The 22,281-nt window shown below is 43.6% G+C and overlaps 1 protein-coding gene across 2 annotated transcripts in view; it reads right to left on the bottom strand.

Annotated features, from left to right (window-relative positions):
• Nucleotides 1–20,686, bottom strand: part of TTC23 (tetratricopeptide repeat domain 23) — an 86,269-nt gene extending 65,583 nt beyond the window's left edge. The window contains exons 1-4 of one of the 2 annotated variants that reach the window (XM_060179327.1): nt 20,273–20,686; nt 11,019–11,216; nt 6,123–6,246; nt 259–409 (exon numbers count right to left, since the gene is read on the bottom strand). In XM_060179327.1, the coding sequence (XP_060035310.1) occupies nt 259–409; nt 6,123–6,246; nt 11,019–11,198 (455 nt within the window). In that variant the 5' untranslated portion in view covers nt 11,199–11,216; nt 20,273–20,686. Of the gene's footprint in view, nt 1–258; nt 410–6,122; nt 6,247–11,018; nt 11,219–16,611; nt 16,663–20,272 lie in introns of those variants that run through there. The other variant, XM_060179326.1, reaches the window with a different exon arrangement.
• Between the last annotated feature and the right edge of the window lie 1,595 nt (nt 20,687–22,281).

Below are 22,281 nucleotides of genomic sequence, written 5' to 3'. Positions count from 1 at the left end.
AAGGAAAGAAAAGGAAAGAAGAGAAGAGAAGAGAAGAGAAGAGAAGAGAAAAGAAAACAAAACAAAAGAAAAGAAAAGAAAAGGAAAGGAAAGGAAAGTAGCAACTGGGAGTGAAGGATTTGTCTGCAGGCACCAAGTCCCAGGGATAACAGAGGTAGCAACAGCAACAAGAACAAAATAAAGCAAACCCAGGAAGGAAGAAATATAGGCATTCTGAACAGTATTTCTGTCTGTAAAGGTCAGGTGAAAAAAGGATACTTTTGAAGGGAGAGGAGAGCTCTCCCCATGGTATGAAACAACTCGACAGAGCACTTGAAGACGTCTGTATTGTCGTTATAAGGAGGCGCGATGGCATTGAGGAGGATTTCTTTGGCCTTTTCTGCATGCTGTTTTGCCTGCAGAGACAGTCCTGTGGACAAAAAAAAAAAAAAAAGGTTTTGGTTTCTCCTTGAGCTCAGCTGAACAGCAAACTAGTTATCTATAAGCAAATAAACGAATGAGGTCTCCTTCACATATTGTTAAGCAGCACACAGACATGAGCCGGGGCAGCGTGAGACTTTGTCATCACTAATTTTTTTTTTTAGAAAGTTTTGTACTGAGCACTCAAGATCATTCTCCTCAAAATGGTCTTTTTTTCAGAACAAGCAGGAATTGAATAGCTTTGAAATCTCACCAGTATCAGACATAAAATATGTTCGAATAATTATAAAAAAACACAAATGGAATGCAAGGACTATCTTCTAGGCAGGAAATATGATAAGTCATCCATTTTAACCCTGGCTTTGTGACAGCATTCTTAATAGAATAGTAAAAATTCTGAATTTTCTGCTCACCCACCTATAACAACGACTTTGGAGAGTCATTTTAACACAGTGCAAATATGATGATTCCTACAGGAACTTACAAACACAGCCCCAGTGAGGCAGTGGACTGATGTGGTCAGAGACTGATAAGAAACCATAATCATCCTGGGTGCATACTCCCAGAGGGATAAAGAATAGGAAAGCTGTCAAGGGATGGGATGGAATACGGAGTTCTGGTGGTGGGAATTGTGTGGAGTTGTACTCCTCTTATCCTGTGGTCTTGTAGGTGTTTCCAATTTATAAATAAAAATTATAATAAAAAAAGAAAAGAAACCAAGAGGGGCCAGGTGGCAGTGGATCACCTGAAGGAGCACTCAAGTCACCCAGGTTCTCTGGTTCCCACCTGTAGAGAGAAAGCTTCACAAGTGGTGGTGCAGTGTTGCAGGCATTTCTCTGTCTCTTACCATCTAACAAAAACAGACATAAAAATGGTTGTTGGGGGAGTTGGGCGGTAGTGCAGTGGGTTAAGTGTAGGTGGCATAAAGTGTAAGGACCTGCATAAGGATCCCAGTTGGAGCCCCTGACTCCCCACCTGCAGGGGAGTCGCTTCACAGGCGGAGAAGCAGGTCTGCAGGTCTCCCCTCTCTGTCTTCCCCATCTCTCTCGATTTCTCTCTGTCCTATGCAACAACAAAGACATCATCTACAACAATAAAACAAAGGCAACAAAAGGGAATAAATAAATAAATAAATAAATAAATAAATAAATAAATAAATAAATACTTTAAAAAATGGTTGCTGGAAAACTTGTGTAGGCACTGAGCCTGAGTGATAACTATGGTGGTAAGAAGAGAGAGGTGATAAGAAGAAAAGGAGGGAAAAGAGGAGAAAAGAGAGGAAGAAAGAAAGAAAGAGGGAGGGAGGGAGAGAGAGAGAGAGAGAGAGAGAAGCCAGGCAGTAGTGCACCTAGTTAAACGCACATGTTACCATGTGCAAGGACCCCGGTTCCAGCCCCCACACCACACCTGCAAAGGGAAAGCTTCTCAAGTGGTGAAGCAAATACTGTAGATGTCAGGTGTCTCTCTGTCTCTCCTCCTCTCTCTCTCCCTTCCCTCTCAATTTCTCTCTATCCTAAGAAAAAAAGGAAAAAATGGCTGCCGGGAGTGGCAGAATTGTTGTGCAGGCAACAAGCCCTACAAAGAACCCTGGTGGGGAAAAAGAGGAAGGAAGGAAGGAAGGAAGGAAGGAAGGAAGGAAGGAAGGAAGGAAGGGAGAGAGGAAAGAAGGAGAAAGAAAAGAAAAGGAAAGGAAAGGAAAGGAAAGGAAAGGAAAGGAAAGGAAAGGAAAGGAAAGGAAAGGAAAGGAAAGGAAAGGAAAGCAGAGAGTCACTCCAATTTGGTGTATTGCACCAAAGTAAAGGAAGGACTCTAGGGATGGGGGGAAGGTCCAGGTTCTGGAGCATTCTGGTGGAAAAGGACCTAGGCTGGTGTTTAGTATTATGCAGAAAACTGAGAAATGTTACATATGTACCAACCACTGTATTTACTTGACTGTAAACCATTAATCCCCCCAATTTAAAAAAAAGTTACCACAGAGAACTCATGCCCAGGGTGGTGCAGTGTTGTTCTGCAGGCTTATTAATATGTGGCCAGGGTGACACTTGATCCTCAGTTCTGTGTAGAACCTCCTTGCTCCCCAGCATCTCACCCTTCTCTCCTCTCCTCTCCTCTCCCACTTCTGACACCTCCTTTCATGCACCCTCCCACCCACACCCATACACCCTTGGTCTTCTGTTCTTCATTATGACAAATTGTATCTCAAACTCTAAAATAGCTGTCATAATATGAAGTTCACTCTGTTCCCATGTCTGCAAAACAGAAGGATATATTTTCTGTTGGAGAAAATCCAGCGAATGCTCTTCACGTGGGAATGCTTACAGAAATTTGTCTTATATTTTGTTTGGCACACAGTTAATCAACCTACCCACTGCTGATTTATTAGTGCCAATTATGCATGAAATGTTACAAAAAGTGTGAGGACTGTATTTGCAAGTTTGGTCCATCCCTTCCAGGGACTTGAAGTTAACCATCTAAAGGCAATGTAGGTTGAAGTTTAAGAACATGGGTCTTGGAGGCCAGGTGGTAGCACAGCGGATTAAGCGCACGTGGCGCAAAGCACAAGGACCGGAAAAGGATCCTGGTTCGAGCCCCCCGGCTCCCCACCTGCAGGGGGTGAGGCAGGTCTGCAGGTGTCTGTCTTTCTCTCCCCCTCTGTCTTCCCCTCCTCTCTCCATTTCTCTCTGTCCTGTCCAACGGAGATGACATCAATGACAACAACAATAAACGATGATAAACAAGGGCAACAAAATGGGAAAAAATGGCCTCTAGGAGCAGTGGATTCATAGTGCAGGCACCGAGCCCCATCAATAACCCTAGAGGAAAAAAAAAAAAAAAAAAGGAACATGGGCCCAACAGTCTGATACCCAGAGTGCTTCCCTGCTCCACCACATACCCTGAAACACTGTCAGGGACATCCTTAGTGCTGAGCAGGGTGATCTATTACCTACCTCACAGAATTGTGAAGACTGAAAGAGATACTGGATACTGTATGAGGATATTTTGCCATGTTGCTAAACACTTAACGGGTCTCAGTAAATAGTACATATTCCTTTAACTTTGAATGAAAGACACTGTCATGAAGAAAAGTAAATGACCAGAAGAAGAGCATACTTTAAAAATCCCTGATGCCAGATGTTGAGATAGCTGTCTGGGGAAGACACACCTCTTGCCATGTGCAAAGCCCAAGTTTGAGACCCTGCATCACACGAGAGGTTCCAAGGCACTACAGCTTCCTCCAGTGTCATAGTATCTCTCTCTCTCTCTCTCTCTCTCTCTCTCTCTCTCTCCTCTCTCTCTCCCTCCCTCCTTTCCTCCCTCCCTCTTCCTCTTCCTCTTTCTCTCTCTAAATGTAAAAGTGGCCCCAGAGTAGTGAAATCATGTATGAGCAATGTTCCAGGCTCTGGGAGGAAAAAGCCAACAGAATAGCTCACCTGTACCGGTTCTCAACCCTTGGTCTGAATCTTAGATCAGCTACGTAGAAAGGATGAGACCTGGGGGTCGGGCTGTAGCGCAGTGGGTTAAGCGCACATGGCGCAAAGTGCAAGGACCGGTGGAAGGACCCCCGGATCGGGCCCCCGGCTCCCCACCTGCAGGGGAGTCACTTCACAGGCGGTGAAGCAGGTTTGTGGGTGTCTACCTTTCTGTCCCCCTCTCTGTCTTTCCCTCCTCTCTCCATTTCTCTCTGTCCTATCCAACAATGAATGGCATCAACAACAACAATAATAACTACAAGGCTACAACAAGGGCAACAAAAGGGGAAAAAATGGACTCCAGGAGCAGTGGATTCATGGTGCAGGCACTGAGCTCCAAGAATAACCCTGGAGAAAAAAAAAAGAGAGAGAGAAAGAAAGAAAGGGTGAGACCTGAGGCCCACTGCTTGACTCATCCTGGCTGTTTCCTGCAGAGTTAGAAAATGAACCATGGGGATGGGGGCAGGTGGTGGCATACCTGCTTGAGCGCACACATATTAACAGTGAACAAAGACCTGGGTTTGAGTCCCCGGCCCCCACCTGCAGGAGGAAAGCTTCACAAGTGGTGAAGCAGGGCTGCAGGTGTCTCTCAGTCTTTTCCTTCTCCATCATTCTCTTCCCTCTCAATTTCTGGTGGTCTCTATCCAAATAAATAAATAAAGATAATTTTTTAAAAATTTTAAAAAAGAAAGAAAATGAATCATGGGACTGGATTTTAACCAGACATTCTCCTAGTCCTTGTCTGGCTCTGGCTTTGTCAATGGCTTTGTTCCGGTACATAGGACCTTGCCTGGGACCCATTTGGCTAAATTCACTCTGCACTTGTTGACACTACAGTGTCTTTCATTTCCCTTGTTTTATTTACCCACTGGACCAATCTTGGGAGGTCAGCAGCAGCAGCAGCAGCACCACCATCACCACCACCACCATCATCATCATCATCACTCTACAGCTGATGAAATGAAGCCAGAGAGCTATACTCCTGCAAACCTCATTCTAGGCTGCTCAGTTAGGAAGAAGAGAAGACATGCTACCCTACTGTGTCTGCCTTTCCTGCCACTCATTCTCCCTTTGTCTATTTTCTCTTAGGGATGGCCTACACATCTAATCTGTGAGATTTAGCCAAGATCAGTCTTTCTTTTTTCTTTTCTTTTTAAAATTTTTTTTAAAAACTTTATTTATTTATTTTCCTTTTGTTGCCCTTGTTGTCTTTTTTTTGTTGTTGTTGTTGAAGTAGTTATTGTTGTTGTTGTTGATGTCATTGTTAGGTAAGACAGAGAGAAATGGAGAGAGGAGGAGAAGACAGGGAGGGGGAGAGAAAGATAGACACCTGCAGACCTGCTTCACCGCCTGTGAAGCGACCCCTCTGCAGGTGAGGAGCCAGGGGCTTGAACTGGGATCCTTATGATGGTCCTTGCGCTTTGCGCCACATGCGCTAAACCCGCTGCACTACCACCCGACTCCCTGGACCAGCCTTTCTTTAAGCTACTCTGCAGCCAAAAGGCAAGTCTAGCCAATCACACTATTGCTTGCCTTTGCATATGACACAAACAGGCTCAATCTGAACTTCTTAATCCTGAGATTTTGTTGGAGAGACATAATTTTTTTCCATGGGGGAAGCTGGGGAGGCAAGACTAAAGCTGTTGGCAGCCTATTGCTGCCATGTGGGCAGAACCTGCCATGAATGAAGTCCCCACTGAGAAAAATAGCCACATAAGTGGTAGGAAAGAGAAGAAAGAAATCTGTTTCAACATCTGCATTGGACTAAATCTCCAGTAAATTTTACCCATGGACTTTGAAGTTGCATGATCTTCTGCTTATAGCCATACTGATTTAGTCTTTCACTTATTTGAAAAGTGAAAAGGAGTGTCACCAATAGACAAGAGACTCCTCTCCATCCACCCAAATGTGAACAACCTCATTTTAGGTCCCCCACTCCCTGCCCTAAGCCCTTCCTACAATGCCTTCAAAGGTAAAAAATCAGTTCTCTCCAAGAATGCCACTTTTCAGATCATAAAAAAGCACAACTCCAAAGGACTGAAGTCTTCCTTCTCTTTTTTAAATAGCTTATGTGGAAAATTATACAGGCTCAGAAAGGAGTGGGCTCTTTAACTTCTAAGAAGGGAAATACCTAAGAAACTTAATCTTTGTTAATTAAAAGTCAAATTGGGGGCCTGAGGAGGAAGAGCAGAAACCAGTGGGCTGATCCTCCCCAGGCTGCGATGAACCCACCTTTCATCTGGAGGTAGCCTTGAGCCAGGTTGACATGTGCCTCCGCCAGCTTCCAGTGCGTGTCACCATAGCAGATTCTCGTCAGTGCCATGCAGCGCACAAGCTCCTGGATGGCCTGTTTATACTGCGAGGAAGAGAGCATGGGCTTACCCATTAGGCCGCTGACACCTCAGAATCACAAAGTACAAAAGCAACTTGCCCTTTTATCTACTCTGTATATGTTGACTTGCTATGTGCACTAGACATGGTTCTGAGCACTCAGGATAAATCAGAGGATAAAACCAATCTAGTCATCTGCCAGGGTGAAGTGGACAGTAAATATAAGAACGTACTACAATGAATAGGACATGTGAATTATGAATACATATAACATAGACATTATGAATACATATAACATAGAAAAAGTGGAGCAGACATCTATTCAGTCTCTAGTTTTCCAGCTGCCCACTAATAAACAACTACTGTATAGTCAGCCACTGGAAGCGGGAGAGGAGTAGTAGTTTTCAAACAACAGATTCTAGTTTTCTACTTAAACACTTTCCTTAAGGACTGGTGCGATAGGTTAGTACTAAAGCACAGGATTGGCAAGCTGCAGCCCCAGAGGTCCCAGGTTCTATCCCTAGTATTCCCATAAGCCAGAGATGAGCAGTGGTCTGGTGTTCCCCTCATAAAAACCTCAAGAAAAATCTCTGGGGAAAAAAATGCCTTTCAGAACAACTTATAGCATTAAGCATAGCAATGTGCTAATGTGCTATTAGCCTAGCAAGTAAAGTCAGCAGGACATACACACAGATTCCACGGAAGGGGTGAGAAGGGCATTTCCATTCAGGGTTGGGTCAAACAGAGCAGGAAACTGGGCTTCTAGCTCCAGATTCACTCAGAGCAGCAATACACTCAGAGCAAAGCTGGCAGCTTTAATTACAGCTACGAAACTCATTGGCATGCCTTCCGTACAGAGATGGGGGACTGTGCCCCTTTCTCTTTGGACGTGGGCTTTATGACTGATTAACCGGTAGAATATGGAAAACAGTGCAGCACTATTTTGGAGTCCCAGGTCTGAAAAGAACTGATGGTTTCCATGGTCTGTGAGCTGATGCAGTGGATAAAGTGTTGGACTCTCAAGCATGAGGTCTTGAGCTCAGTCCCCGGCAGCACGTGTGTCAGAGTGATGTCTGGATACAAAAAAAAAAGAAAAAGAAAAAAAGAACTGATGGTTTTCCCTTTCTGTCTCAGATACTCTTCTGGAACTTGCTATGGGCTGAACTGGACCCCTCTATCCTCCCCCTACCCATATGTTGAGTCCTTCAGAATATAATTATGTTTGGAGAAAAGAGTTTTAAACAGATGAACAAGTTAAAATGAGGCTGTTAAGATGAGACTCTAATCTAATATGGCAGACACATTTCCATCAGGAGGAGGAGACCCAAGCATAGGAGCAAACAGAGAAACAACTTTTGCAAACACAGCAACAGGGTCACAACCTGCAAACTAAAGAGAAAGGCTGGCTGGGGAGATAGCATAATGGCTATGCAAAAAAAAAAAAAAATCAGGGGCTGGGCAGTAGTGCAGTGGGTTAAGTGCACATGACGCAAAGCACAAGGACTGGGGTAAAGATCCCGGTTTGAGCCCCTGGCTCTCCACCTGCAGGGGGGTCGCTTCATAGGTCTGCAGGTGAAGCAAGTCTGCAGGTGTCTATCTTTCTCTCCCCCTCTCTGTCTACGCCTTCTCTCTGGATTTCTCTCTGTTCTATCCAACAATAATGATAGCCATAACAACAACAATGATAAACAACAAGGGAAAATTAGCCTCCAGGAGCACTGGATTCATAGTGTACACACAGAGTCCTAGTGATAATCCTAGAGGCAAAAAAAAAAAAGTCTTAAAAAGGAAAAAAGGATTTCATATCTAAGGCTCCAAGCCCCACATTCAGTCCCCAGCACCACCATATTGTCAGAGCTGAGTAGTGCTCTGACAATAAACAAACAAACAAACAAACAGACTATAGTGTGCAATCCATGCTGCCAACACCATGACCTTGGATTTCTAGCTTGCAGCATCTACAGAAAATAAACTTGTGCTGTTTAAGCGGATCATTCAGTGTTATTTTGCCCCAGTGGCCCTAGCAGACTAGAGACCCAAGCACCATGGAGTGAGGAAGCCCAAGCAGCCCCCTTGAAGAGGTGCCAAGGAGAGGCACAGGTAGCCAGCACTGATTAGAAAGCCACAGCAGGGAGTCGGGCGGTAGCGCAGCAGGTTAAGTGCACGTGGAGCAAAGCATAAGAACCAGTGTAAGGATCCCAATTCAAGCCCCCGGCTCTCCACCTGCAGGGGGAGTCGCTTCACAGGCGGTGAAGCAGGTCTGCAGGTGTTTATCTTTCTCTTCCCCTCTCTGTCTTCCCCTCCTCTCTCCATTTCTCTCTGTCCTATCCAACAACAACAAATGACGACATCAATAATAACTACAACAATAAGAAACAAGGGCAACAAATGGGAATCAATTAATAAATATTAAAAAAGAAAGAAAGCCACAGCAGTATGTCACCTTGGCAATGAACTCTCCACATAGCTCAATTCATGACTCTGCATAAATCAGAGCTTACCAGACCTCACTGGGCATTGCGCAAATTATTAGAGATTCATGAGCCAATAAACAGTTGCTCTTGTTTTTATTTATTTATTTTACCTCTAGGGTTATTTCTGGGGCTCCAGTACCTGCACTATGAATCCACTGCTCCTGGAGGCTATTGTTCCCCTTTTGTTGCCCTTGTTGTTTATTGTTATTGCTATTGTTGTTGGATAGGACAGAGAGAAATGGAGAGAGGAGGGGAAGACAGACAAGGGGAGAGAAAGAGAGACACTTGTAGACCTGCTTCACTGCTTGTGAAGCAACCCCCCTGCAGGTGGGGAGCCAGAGGCTTGAACCAGCATCCTTAGGTGGGTCCTTGCACTTCACACCACATGTGCTTAATCCGCTGCGCTACCACCCGGCCACAAGCTGCTCTTGTTTCATGCCACTGTTTTAGGGGTCTTATGTAGCATTAGGTAATTAAAATAAGAGAGATGGGGGGACAAGACAACTGATTAAAAAAACAGGGGGACAAAGCAGAGGAAGAGTGGGGAGAAGAAGGACAGAGTTGTGAAAGTGATCCAGGAAAATTCCCAAAGGCACTCGGTCAATGCCTAGAGGATGGGAAAGAAAGATGGAGAGAACAGGATGAGGAAGAACTGTCTGAGAGCAGCAGCTCTGGCTGCTCTGTGCTATATCCCAGGCCTAAAGTGGCACATAGGAGGAGCTCAGTAAACATGTATTGCCTAGTGAGAAATGACTGTAGTAGGTCAAACCCACAACTAGTCTAGTGTACTTGCCCAAGGCCAAGGCACACTTGTTTATTTGTACAATCATTCCACAAACAAAATGTGGGACATGCCAGCTCTGTGGTTGGAGTCCCAAAGTACTGTATCTGACCATGCCGTGATAAAGCCACTATCTTACACACTTTCTTCTATTGAGCTCCTGAGAGTAGACACTTAACCTAAAGTCTCCAGATTCTTGGGGTCAGGAGATAGTTGCGATGGGGAAAAGTAAGGCTTATTGTACACGGAGCTCCAAGTTTGACCCCTGGCACCACACAGTAGCACTATGAACAGCACCAAGGGACTCCGTGGATGGTGGCGTGATGCGGTGATTGTATTTTCCCAGCCACCCTCACTACATAAAATTTAAAAAATGGGGAGTCGGCCGGTAGCGCAGTGGGTTAAGTGCACATGGCACAAAGCGCAAGGGCCGCCATAAGGATCCTGGTTGGAGTTCCCGGCTCCCCACCTGCAGGGGAGTCGCTTCACAAGTGGTGAAGCAGGTCTGCAAGTGTCTATCTTTCTCTCCCCGTCTGTCTTCCCCTCCTCTCTCCATTTCTCTCTGTCCTATCCAAAAACAACAGCTATGACAATAATAGCAACCACACTAAGCACAACAAGGGCAACAAAATGGGAAAAATAACCTCCAGGAGCAGGGGATTCATAGTGCAGGCACCAAGCCCCAGCAATAACCCTGGAGGCAAAAAAAAAAAAAATTTTTTTTTAATGGGTCAGGGGCTGGGAAGACAGCATTAATCATTCTGCAAAAGACTTTCATGCCCGAGGCTCCAAGGTCCGGTCCCTCGTTCAGTCCCCCACACTGCTAAAAGCCAGAGCTGAGCAGTGCTCTGGTCTTTCTGTATCTCTGAATTTCTGTATCTTTCTCTCATTAAAATAAAAAAAAAGTAAAGGGGGCTAAAGAGGCCACTAGCAAGTACTATACACATGTAAGACCCCTGGTTCATTCCCCAGTGTTGCAAGAATGCCCTTATTCTCGATGACCAGAGTACACAGCGGTGGCACAGCCAGTAAAGTGTACAAGTTACCATGTGCAGGGGGTCGGGGAGTAGCACAGCAGGTTAACAAGGACCGGCGGAAGGATCCTGGTTCAAAATACCGGCTCCCCATCTTCAGGGGAGTCGCTTCACAGGTGGTGAAGCAGGTCTGTAGGTGTCTGTCTTTCTCTCCCCATCTTTGTCTTCCCCTCCTCTGTCAATTTCTCTCTGTCCTATCCAACAACGAACGACATCAACAACAACAATAATAACCACAAGGGCAACAAATGGGGGGGGGGGGAAAGCCTCCAGGAGCAGTAGATTCATGGTACAGGCACCAAGCCCCAGCAATAACCCTAGAGGCAAAAAAACCCAAATAAACAACTTACCATGTGCAAGGACCGGGTCCAAGCTCCTGGTCTCTTCCACAAGCAGTGGAGCAGGTTGCTAGTGTCTATCTGTTTGTGTGTCTGTTTCTCTCTGGATCACAATTAAAAACAAATAAAAATATGAAAAACACACAGAACCAGAGAAAAAGCCTCTTTACCTCCTGGTTGCTGGAATAGGACTTCGCTTTCTCTTCACAGAGATGAAGCTTCTCTCGAGGAGGCTGGAACAACGCTGTCTTGGGCAGCTTGTTCTGACTCTTCTTTCTAGGTGCTACGCTGACAGCAGCAACAATTTCATCTAGGTGATTACACATGTGGGTTTCCTGTGATTCCTGCATGTTTCTACACACACAGTCCTCTGGTTTTTAAACACAAAAACACAGTTGTTAATGGTAACCTCTAAAGTTAATATAAATGCTCGTTTCCTTCCTCTAAAGATAGAGGCAGGACAACTGCAACACTATGTCCAGGAGTTCTTTGTTTTTGTTGTTTTTTTTTTTCATTTGTTTGTTTGTTTTAACCTTCAGGGTTATTGCTCAGGCTCAGTGCGGGCACTATGAATCCACCACTGTTCCTGGTGGTCACTTTTTCTCTCTATTTTTTTATTGGGTAGGACAGAGAGAAATGGAAGAGAAGAGGGAGATATAGTGAGGGAGAAAGACCTGCTTCACCACTTGTAAAGCATACCCCCTGCAGGTGGAGGGGGAACGCAAACCCGGATCCTAAAGCAGGTCCCTGTGCTTACTTAGTATTATGTGCGCTTAATCAGGTGTGCCACCACCACCCCCGCCCCGGAATTCACTGAAATCAATATCATCCAATCCAAAAATATCCTAGTGGCTTATATTGACATCTTTCAAAAAATATATATATATATATCTTTATTTATACATTATTAAGTATAGATAGAGAGAAATTGGAAGAGGAGGGGGAGATAGAGAGGAAGACAGACAGAAGGACACCTGCAGCACCTCTCCACCATTCATGAAGCTTCCCCCTGCAGGTAGGGACCTGGGGCTTGAACCTGGGTCCTTAAGCACTGTAATGTGTGCATTCAACCATGTGCACCACCACCTGGTTAACATCTTTATAAACCTTTCAGGAAACTTTCCAGTTTTAACTAAGCATAGCATTCATACATGTAGATATATGTCTAGATATGACTTTTTTCCAGTTGAACCTAAATACCACTCAGATTAAACACCTCTCAGTCTTCTCAAATTAGGGAAGCCCAACTGACTTTGAGGCAGGAAAAAAGACTGTTATTAAACTTTCTCTCCTTTCCATGATGGAGCCACAGCGACCAGATTTATTCTTTGCTTAAAATAACCAAACAACCCCTCCCAGAAAATAATTCATAGATGAACAAAGTTAATAAAACAATCGTTTTCAAGTAAAAAGACATTGTGCAATAAGATAATGATTCCTGCAAGATGGAAAATATAATCATATTGTTTTGAGAAGTTCTGATTGCTTTGAGATTTCCAGGACAGAAAACAGTGAAGGGGACCAAGGGACTAATTGAAGATGAAGAGCTAAGGGGCTGGGGCAGTGGGAGGTGGTGCACCTGGTTAAGTATACATAGTACTAAGTATATGGACCCATGCAAGGATCTGGGTTCAAGCCTCTACTCCCCACCTGCAGAGGAGAATCTCCACAAGTGGTAAAGCAGGTCTGTATCTCTCTCTCTCTCTCTCCATATATATATATATATCTCCCTTTCATCTTTCAATTTCTCTCTATCCTATCCAAAAAAAAAAAAAAATGGAGAAAATGGCTGCCAGGAGCAGTGGATTCATCATAGTATTGGCACCAAGCCCCAGCGATAACCCTGAAGGCAACAACAACAAAACCAAAACAAAATAAAACAAAGCAAAACAAACAAAAACCCCTAAGATGCTGGGAGACTTAGGTGCTTTGGGCTTACAGGATGAGTTATTGCAGAAGGAAAATAAACTGAGAGAACCCCCGAGATTAATAGAGGAATCCCCTCAAGAATGGAGACAGAATACCTATCAGCAAATGTTTAAGTAAATCACCTGTGGCAGGAAAAACACAACCCATAATGAGAAGAGTAATCCACCAATCTGAACCGATCTAGAACTGCCCAGATAGAAGGGAAATGCTAGCAAGTGGACATCTAGGCCTACATAAAAGAATGAAGGGTGGTGAAAATGACACCTACATGGCCAAGTATATCAGCTTATTTTCATACTATTTAAATCCCTTAAAAACAATCCATTGTTTTGCAACCTGGGAGGTGACCTGGTAGCTTCAGTAATTGACCTGTAAACATGGGAGATCATGAGTTTCATTCCTGGCACCACATATGCCAGAGTGATGTTTTGGTCCTCTCTGTATCTCCCCCATAAATATGTAAGTATCTCTCTGGAAAGCAATAGTCTATTGTTTATACAAAAATTAATAGTGTACTGTGGGATTTACAATGTGTAAGTGAAATATATGAGACCAAAAGCACAAATGCTGGGAGGGAAGGAATTGTAAACATGTGGATTAGATAACATGTGGAGAGATGTAATAGGATTTCAAGGTAGACTATGGCACATTAAAGATGCACAGAATAAACCCTACACGGATCATTAAGATAACAAAAGAAATAATTATAGGTAATAATCCAACAATAGATAATAATTAAATTATAAAAATAGTCCAATAGAAAATGGGTGAGGAGACGAAAAATGGAACAAAGAACATACGCAGAAAATAAACAGCAATGTGTCAGACTTAAAAAATCTAACTATGGGGGTCAGGTGGTAGCACACCTGGTTAACTGCTCACATTACAGAGCACAAGGACCCAGGTTCAAGCCCCTGGTCCCCACCTGCAAGGTACAGCTTCACAAACGGTGAAGCAGGGCTGCAGGTGTCTCTCTGTCTCTCTCCATCTCTCCTCTCTATCTCCCTTCCCTCTCAATTTCTCTCTGTGTCTACCCAATAATAGTTAAAGTAAAAAATATTTAAAAAAATAAAATCTAACTATGTGGGCTGGGCAGTGGGTTAAGTACGAATAGTGTGAAGTACAAGGACACACTCAAACATTCTGGTTTGAGCCCTGGCTCCCCACCTGCAGGGGAGTCATTTTATAAGCGGTGAAGCAGGTATGCAGGTGTCTATCTTTCTCTCCCCTTGTCTTCCCCTCCTCTCTCAGTTTCTCTCTGTCCTATCCAACAACAACAACAATAACAGCAACAACAATGGTAAAAAAAGATGGCCTCCAGGAGCAGTGGATTCATAGTGTTGGAACCAAGCCCAACTGATAGCCCTGGAGGCAAAAAAAATTTTTTTAATTAAAGTAAAAATCCAACTATATCAGCATTATAGTAAATTCAGTGGTCTAGACACCCTCAATTCAAAGAACATTGGTTGACTGATAAAAAGTGTAAAAGTGTTGCCATTGAAAAGTTAAAAAAAGATAATTAGATTAAAGTAAAAGTATGGGAAACTGGGAGTCGGGCAGTAGTGCAGCAGGTTAAGCACAGGTGTCACAAAGCACAAGGACCAGCGTTAAGGATCCCAGTTCAAGCTTCCGGCTCCCCACCTGCAGGGGAGTCGCTTCAAAGGTGGTAAAGCAGGTCTGCAGGTGTCTATCTTTCTCTCCCCCTCTCTGTCTTCCCCTCCTCTCTCCATTTCTCTCTGTCCTATCCAACAACAACGACATCAATAAAAACAACAATAAAACAACAAGGGCAACAAAAGGGAATAAACAAATAAATATTAAAAAATCTCTAAAAAAAAGTATGGGAAACCTTCCAAAATTGGTCAAAAACAAGTTTGGTAGTCAAGAAAGACATAACCATCCCAAGTGTTTATATATCTAATAACAGTTTGAATATAATACCCAAATTGATGGAATTTTAAAGAGATAAGACATGTCATCGATATACTCAGAGATCAAAACACTTGGCTCTCAATAATTGATCTACCGAGTCACCAAAAACCATAAGGAATATAGAAGACTTGTTTTGACACAGTTATTAGACTATTCTCCTCCAAAAGAGCTGAATACAAAATTAGAAACCAGCCAGATACTCATCAGTGAGTAAATGCACAAATGTAAATTAAAGGGAACAAATACTTTCATAGCTGAACATCAGAAATAGAGAGAGCCATGTGGTGGTGTACCTGGTTAAGCGCACCTTACCATGTGCAAGGACCTGGGTTCAAGACCCCTGTTCCCACATGCAGGGGGGAAGCTTCACAAGTGATGAAGCAGTGCTCTCCCTTCCTCCATCCCCTTTCTCTCTCGTCCCCTCCCTCTTTCACTCCTTTCCTCTCTACCCCTCTTTCCTCTCAATTTCTTTTTGTTCTATCAAATTAAATAAATGAAATTAAGGGGGGGGGGAGAAATAGTTGAAAGAAGCCAATGAAGAGTATCTATCTACCACATTATTTCATTTGTTGATATCAAACAAACGAGAACACATGCAAAGTGGCCTAAAGCAGGCTGAACAGTTGATATCTCCTTAAATGGAAATGTGAAGTTGGTGGGGTAGGTAGAGAGATTGTGAAAAAGCATGGATAAATTTTGAGGGGTTATGGATATGGCCATTATTCTGACTGTGGTCGTAACCTCACAGGTTTATACAGATGTTAAAACTGATCTGATTGAGGGAGTCTGGCGGTAGGGCAGTGGGTTAGGCACACGTGGCGCAAAGCACAAGGACCCGCACAAAGCGCAAGGGCCAGCTCAAGGATCCCAGTTCGAGCCCCTGGCACCCCACCTGCAGGGGAGTCGCTTCATAAGCGATGAAGCAGGTCTGCAGGTGTCTTTCTCTCCCCTTCTTTTTCTTCCCCTTCTCTCTCCATTTCCCTCTGTCCTATCCAACAACAACAACATCAATAACAACAACAATAATAACTACAACAATACAAGGGCAACAAAAAAGGAAAATAAATAAAGCTTAAAAAAATTAAGTCTAAAAACTGATCTGATTGACACTTCCATCAACTAGTAGAACTGTTTACAAAGACAATATCAGCCTTTCAAAGATTCCTCCCCATTTGTCCCTCTTTCTGTACAGACACTTCAAACTCGATTCCTATTATTTACTTCAGATAACCTATTTTTCAGTTTCACTCTATTACCATTTTATTTACTTATCCATTCAATAAATATTAACTTAATTCTTAATATAAACAATGGACTCATGAAGTATGTAGAAAACAGTAGCGCCAACAGGTAAAATATAACAAGAGGAAGATCCAATAACTACCACAGTATTGGGTGTTACAAATGCTGAAAGAGTTAGGGTCCTGGTTCGAGCCCCCAGCTCCCTATCTGCAGCAGAGTCGCTTCACAGGCAGTGAAGCAGGTCTGCGGGTGTCTATCTTTCTCTCCCCCTCTCTGTCTTCCCCTCCTCTCTCCATTTCTCTCTGTCCTATCCAACAACTAAGGACATCAACAACAATAACCACAACAAGGCTACAACAAGGGCAACAAAGGGGGGGGGGAAGGCCACCAGGAGCAGTGGATTTGTAGTGCAGGCACTGAGCCCCAGCAATAACCCTGGAGGCAAAAAAAAAAAAGACATTTGTTTCTGGCAGTGGCATATCTGGTAGAGCACTCAAGTGACCACGAGCAAGGACCCAGGTTCAAGCTCCTGGCCCCCACCTGCTGCGGGGAAGCTTCATGAGTAGCAAAGCAGAGCTGCAAGTAGACACTGATATTTTCTAGAATGGGGTTAGGGACACTGGCCATGAACCAAATCTCACCCACTGTCAGTTCACTTACTCTGAGTTGCACGCTTATCATCTGTCACTCTTCTTTTCTTTGTAATAGCCATGGCCTGGCCGGGGTTCAAACTTTGGTTACAAATCCCCTCCCACCCCACCCCCGGTCAGCCCTGGGTTCAGGTCCCCAAGCCCCCAATTCAGTGGAACAACTGCCAGTCAGATCCAATCGATTGATGCCATTCCCTTTGCTAGACCTGCCTAGTAGAATGCTGAGGCCCATGATCAGCCCCAGACCCCCAGATGGAAGGGAAGGAAGAGGGCTTGCTTGGGTGGGGTCATACTCTTCCATGTCTAGGAGGTGATACTCAAAAATTTAGTCACTGGTAAAGCAGGGGAACAACCAATCTGCACAGATGGCAACTGTGCTGGGTCCCGCAGGACTCCAGCTATTTCAGGTGTTACGCTTTGGTGTGGGCTTGTGCAGAGATGGAGGGAGCTTGACGGAGGGGCAGGAGGCTTCTGGCGGTAACTCTTAGGAAATTACAAGCATCATGACTATATGAGAGAGTACTAGTTAAGACAGCTATCTTGCTCTGATTCTATCGACCTGATAGATAAATAAATAAATAAATAAATCTTTTTTATTAAAAAAAATATTTTGTTTATGTGTTGGACAAAGCAGAAAGAAATCCAGGGGGACGGAGGAGACAGAAGGAGAGAGCGATACCTGCAGCACTGCTTCATTGCTTACAAAGCTTTCCTCCTGCAGGTGGGGGCTGGGGGCTTCAACCTGGGTCCTTGTGCACCGTAACATGTGTACTCAACCAGGTGCACCACCACCTGACCCCTAATAAATCTTTATTTAAAAATCACTTTCTAAAAAATAAAGTGTGGAGAGGAGGCCGGGCGGTAACGCACCGGGTTAAGCGGACGTGGCACGAAGTGCAAGGACTGGCGGAAGGATCGGTGAAACAGGTCTGCAGCTGTGATACTGATTCTTAAACTGAGCTCAAACAGGCTAACAATCTTATCCACCCACTGCTTGGGATGCGGATTCCACTTTTTATCTACTGAACATTTGACCATTGCTCTAGTCCAAATAGATTTAAAAAAAAAAAAAATCCTACTGTGAAGAGGTCCCTGCAATATTTTAGCTCACATAGATCTGAGCTTCTAAAAAATCTATGGTCGGGGGGCCAGGCGGTGGTGCACCTGGTTAAGTGCACACGTTACAGTGCACAAGGGCCCAGGTTTAAGGCCCTGATTTCCACCTGCAGGGCGAAAGCTTCACGAGTGGTAAAGCAAGGCTGCAGGTGTTTCTCTGTCTCTCTCCCTATCAGCCCCCTTCCCTCTCGATTTCTGCCTGTCTCTGTCCAATAAATAAAGATAATTTTTTAAAAAATTTGGGAGTCGGGCAGTAGCGTAGAGGGTTAAGCGCAACTGGTGCAAAGTGCAAGGAGCTTAAGGATCTCTGTTCGAGCCCCCGGCTCCCCACCTGCAGGGAAGTTACTTCACAGGCGGTGAATCAGGTCTGCAGGTGTCTGTCTTTCTCTCCCCCTCTCTGTCTTCCCCACCTCTCTCCATTTCTCTCTGTCCTATCCAACAACAACATCAATAATAACTACAACAATAAAACAACAAGGGCAACAAAAGGGAAGAAAGAAAGAAGGAAGGAAGGAAGAAAGAAAGAAAGAAAAAGACTTAAAAAAATTTAAAAAGAACCTATGGTCAGTATAAATCTTATTGTCCAGAAGTTTCCATTTAATGTCTGGAGTCTCATTCTTCCAGTTAGGGTATGAGATTCTATTTTTTTTTTAATATTGATTTATTTACTTTGAATAGATCAGAGAAAAATTGAGAGGGTTGGGAGAGGAGACAGACAGACAGACAGACAGACACACACACACACACACACACACACACACACACATACACACACACACAGCACTGCTTCACCACTTGTGAAGCTTCCCCCTTAGGTGAATGAAGGCCAGGGGCTTGAACCCAGGTCCTTGTGTACTATGACATGTGAGCTCTACTAGGTGTGCTATCTCCCAACACTCTACCCTACATAATTAATTTTTTGGGTATAAGTTTCTAGAGCAGAGACACGGAAAAAAAATTTTTCTGCCAAGGCCCTTTTTTTTTTTTTTTTCCTCCTCCAGGGTTATTGCTGGGCTCGGTGCCTGCACCATGAATCCACCGCTCCTGGAGGCCATTTTTTCCCCCCTTTTGTTGCCCTTGTTGTATCTTCGTTGTGGTTATTATTGCCCTTGTTGACGCAGCAATTCGTTGTTGGATAGGACAGAGAGAAATGGAGAGAGGAGGGGAAGACAGAGAGGAGGAGAGAAAGATAGACACCTGCAGACCTGCTTCACCGCCTGTGAAGCGACTCCCCTGCAGGTGGGGAGCCGGGGCTCGAACCAGGATCCTTACGCCGGTCCCTGCGCTTTGCGCCACATGCGCTTAACCCACTGCGCCACCGCCCGACCCCCAAGGCCCATTTTTATAATATCATCTGTGGCCCATGCAAAATTATCAGCTTCAAAATTAACACAGAATGTTGCTCTGGAAAAAGCTCCTAGATTCACTGAATTTTGAGTCCATACCTGCGGGCTCTTTGGCAGGGCCAGAGCAAATGATTTTTGAGTCTGCAGGCCTGGAAGTCCCTTACCTCTGTTCTAAAGGGATTATATTTTATTTTATTTTTTAAATTTTTCTTTCTCCCTTCTTTCCTTCCTTCCTCCTTTCCTCCCTCTCTCTTTCTCTCTTCCTTCCTCCCCCTTCCCCTTCCCCTTCCCCACAGGGATAGGAGGAGAAAGAAAGGACTGGATATCACTCTGGTACATGTACTGCCGGGACAGAACTCAGGACCTCATGCTTGAGAGTCCAACCCTTTACCCACTGTGCCACCTCCCAGACCACTTATTTTATTTTTTTATTATCTTTATTTATTGGATAGAGACAGCCAGAAGTAGAGAGGGAAGGAGGTGATAGAGAGGGAGAGAGAGACACCTGCAGCCCTGCTTTACCACTTGCAAAGTTCCCCTCCCCCCACAGGTGGGGACTGGGGGCTTGAACCCAGGTCTTTGCGCACTGTAACATGTGCGCTCAACCAAATGCACCACCACCCAGCCCCAGGGATTATATCTTATTATCTTATATCCCCACACATGGATTGCAGAGGTCATATAAGAAATATTTATTGCAGAGGTATAGTGTGCCACTGAGTATTGTATTTATTAGTTGAATACATGTCTGAAAAAATTCCTAAAATTCAGGGCCTGGGTGGTGGCACACTTGGTTGAGCACATGTATTATAATGTGCAAGGAGCAGGCAAGCCCCCAGTCCCCATCTTGAGGAGGGGGTGAAGCTTCACAACTGGTGAAGCAGTGCTGCTGGTGTCTTTCTTCCTCTCTCCCTCTCCTTTCATTTCAGTTTCTCTGTCTCTATTCAATAAATGAATAAATTAATTAAATTTTTAAAAAATCCTAAAATTTATACATTATTTTAGGATCTCCTCATCTACAGAAAGAACACAAAATTTACATTAGTAAATGAAAACTTTCTCTAACATAATAAACAAACCATCTCTTAAAGCCATTAGAGAAAATTAAAATTTATGAATTCAAAAACTGTTCATTTAAAAATTACCAAATGTCTCTCAGAATCCATATTAGAGTAACAATAAGCCACAATCTATAATTAATCTCATTACCTTGTTCTTTTGCTAAAAAAAAAAAAAAAATCCAGCGATGATATGTGAAAGATGTTCTTTGAAGCTTAAAGAGGAAAACACCTCCTGAACACGCCTCCTTTCACCACTCCTAGATCGTTTCTGTGCTTTATCTGGTTTCCTTTGAGAGTACTCCTTTTAAAAAAACTTTCCTTAACTGCGATCTCTGTATCAGTAACATCAATGTCAATTTACTTTGTATGTTTGAAAGCTTCTTTTTTCAAGCTAACCTCTAGGCAGCTTGAGTAGGGCCAGGTCTGCTTCCGCTGCACCAGTTTGGTGATTCTTTGTACAGACTCATAACCACCAAAAAAAAAGTCTAAAGTAGCCAGTTCCAGACTGAATCAAAGCAACCGTTTTCCTGTAAGGCAACCAGACACTGCACCAAACCCCAAGCAGAAAAGTGAATGATAGAACGTGCACCAATAGGAAATGGAGAAGAAGGATTTGTTTTAGTTTGCAATCCAATCCTTGAAAGTCGGAGGTGGGGAGTTTAAAACTGGGTGGGTTGCCTTTTCCTTGGAGTTTCCTTAAAGTGGTATCACTGCCTGTTGATGCTGAGGTTTGTCAAAGATTGCAAAATCGCTACCTCAGAAAATTTTCGTTCCACCCCCTTGTTTTTGGGTGAGGCAAAAATGTGAAAATTAATACCTGATTAGTTCAGTGAACTTTTAAAGGGATCGTACTCACAGAATCACGTGACAACCTTAATTAAGCTCGGTGTGGAGGTAGAAGTTATTCTAAAATGGTTCATTTTTTCATAAACGCCAGATGCTAAATTAACGCATTAAATATTTTGTCAAGAAATAAAACTAAGGAAAAAGAAAAGAAAACTGAGGCTTACATTGATTACTTTAAAAATGGTTGGTTGCCTTGTTCTTTTTGAGTGACTTTTGAGTTTCTTGTTCTTTTTGAGTGACTTTTCAATACTGGAGTACAACTTATTTGAATTGGTCTTTAAAAGCTGGAGATTTTTGTTTTTACAGACTGCAGTTTTCAAGTCCAGCAAAAAGCATTTCTAAGTACTACAAATCCTTGCGTGTTTAGAAAAACCAGTCTTATAAATATGAAACACGCCACACCAATTTAATAGGAATTGGTATTTCATTGTAATGTCTACCTTGTTTTAGAATAGGCGTTACTTTTTTTTTTTTTTTAATTATTGCAACTCTATTTTCTGGATTGTCTTTTAACAGTAAAGAAGCAACACACAAAACTTTTCAAATACTGGCAACAGCCGTTTCATGAGAACACTTTAAAATAAAAAAAACTCACTCCAAGAGCTGCCACATTGGCAAATAACTTTTTTTTTTTCTGCTAATAATGTTTGGGTTTTGTCTTTTTTTTTTTTTCCACTAGCAAATCTCTCCTTTCTGTAACTTATTTCACGGACACGAGAAGTCTCGTCCCTGAAGAAACTACTTGAGTTCTGCGCAGTCAGTCGTGCCTGGAAGTGTCATAATATTTAACTTACTGAGTTGTTGATTGTCCTTTTTGTTTCACAATAGACTTTGGGTATTTTAAAGACTAGGTTACCGCCTAGTCTTTGGAAAGGTATCTATTCACTGAGTGAACCCTTCGGACCGGTGCTTCGATTCAGTCAGTACTTGTTAACTAAATAAACCTGACCAAATTATGTAACCTCCCTGGACCTCGGTTCCTCACCCTTCCAAGGACAACAGTGTTTCCCGCGTTCCGGGGCTGTCATGCGGGCGCCGTGCACGGCCCTCAGAAGGCTGCCTGGGACACAGTAGCGCTCGCGCAATTATTGGAGCAATTACTGGCGACAGCTCCAGTGCCTGACTGAACTTCAACCGAGAGGACACAGACACACACACACACCCCCTACAGCTTCCAGAAATTGGAGACTCAGGTTATTTAAAAAAAAAAAAAAAAAATCCTACTTAGAGCTAAACAAAAACAGCAATTTATCCAATCCCCGCCCCTCGCCGGAGCCGGAAACTGAAGCTGCGTAGTGGTCAGGGCCTGTC

This window comes from Erinaceus europaeus, chromosome 20, assembly GCF_950295315.1.
Source record: "Erinaceus europaeus chromosome 20, mEriEur2.1, whole genome shotgun sequence".
Classification (NCBI taxonomy): domain Eukaryota; kingdom Metazoa; phylum Chordata; class Mammalia; order Eulipotyphla; family Erinaceidae; genus Erinaceus; species Erinaceus europaeus.
This window is presented reverse-complemented; position numbering and strand designations above follow the sequence as displayed.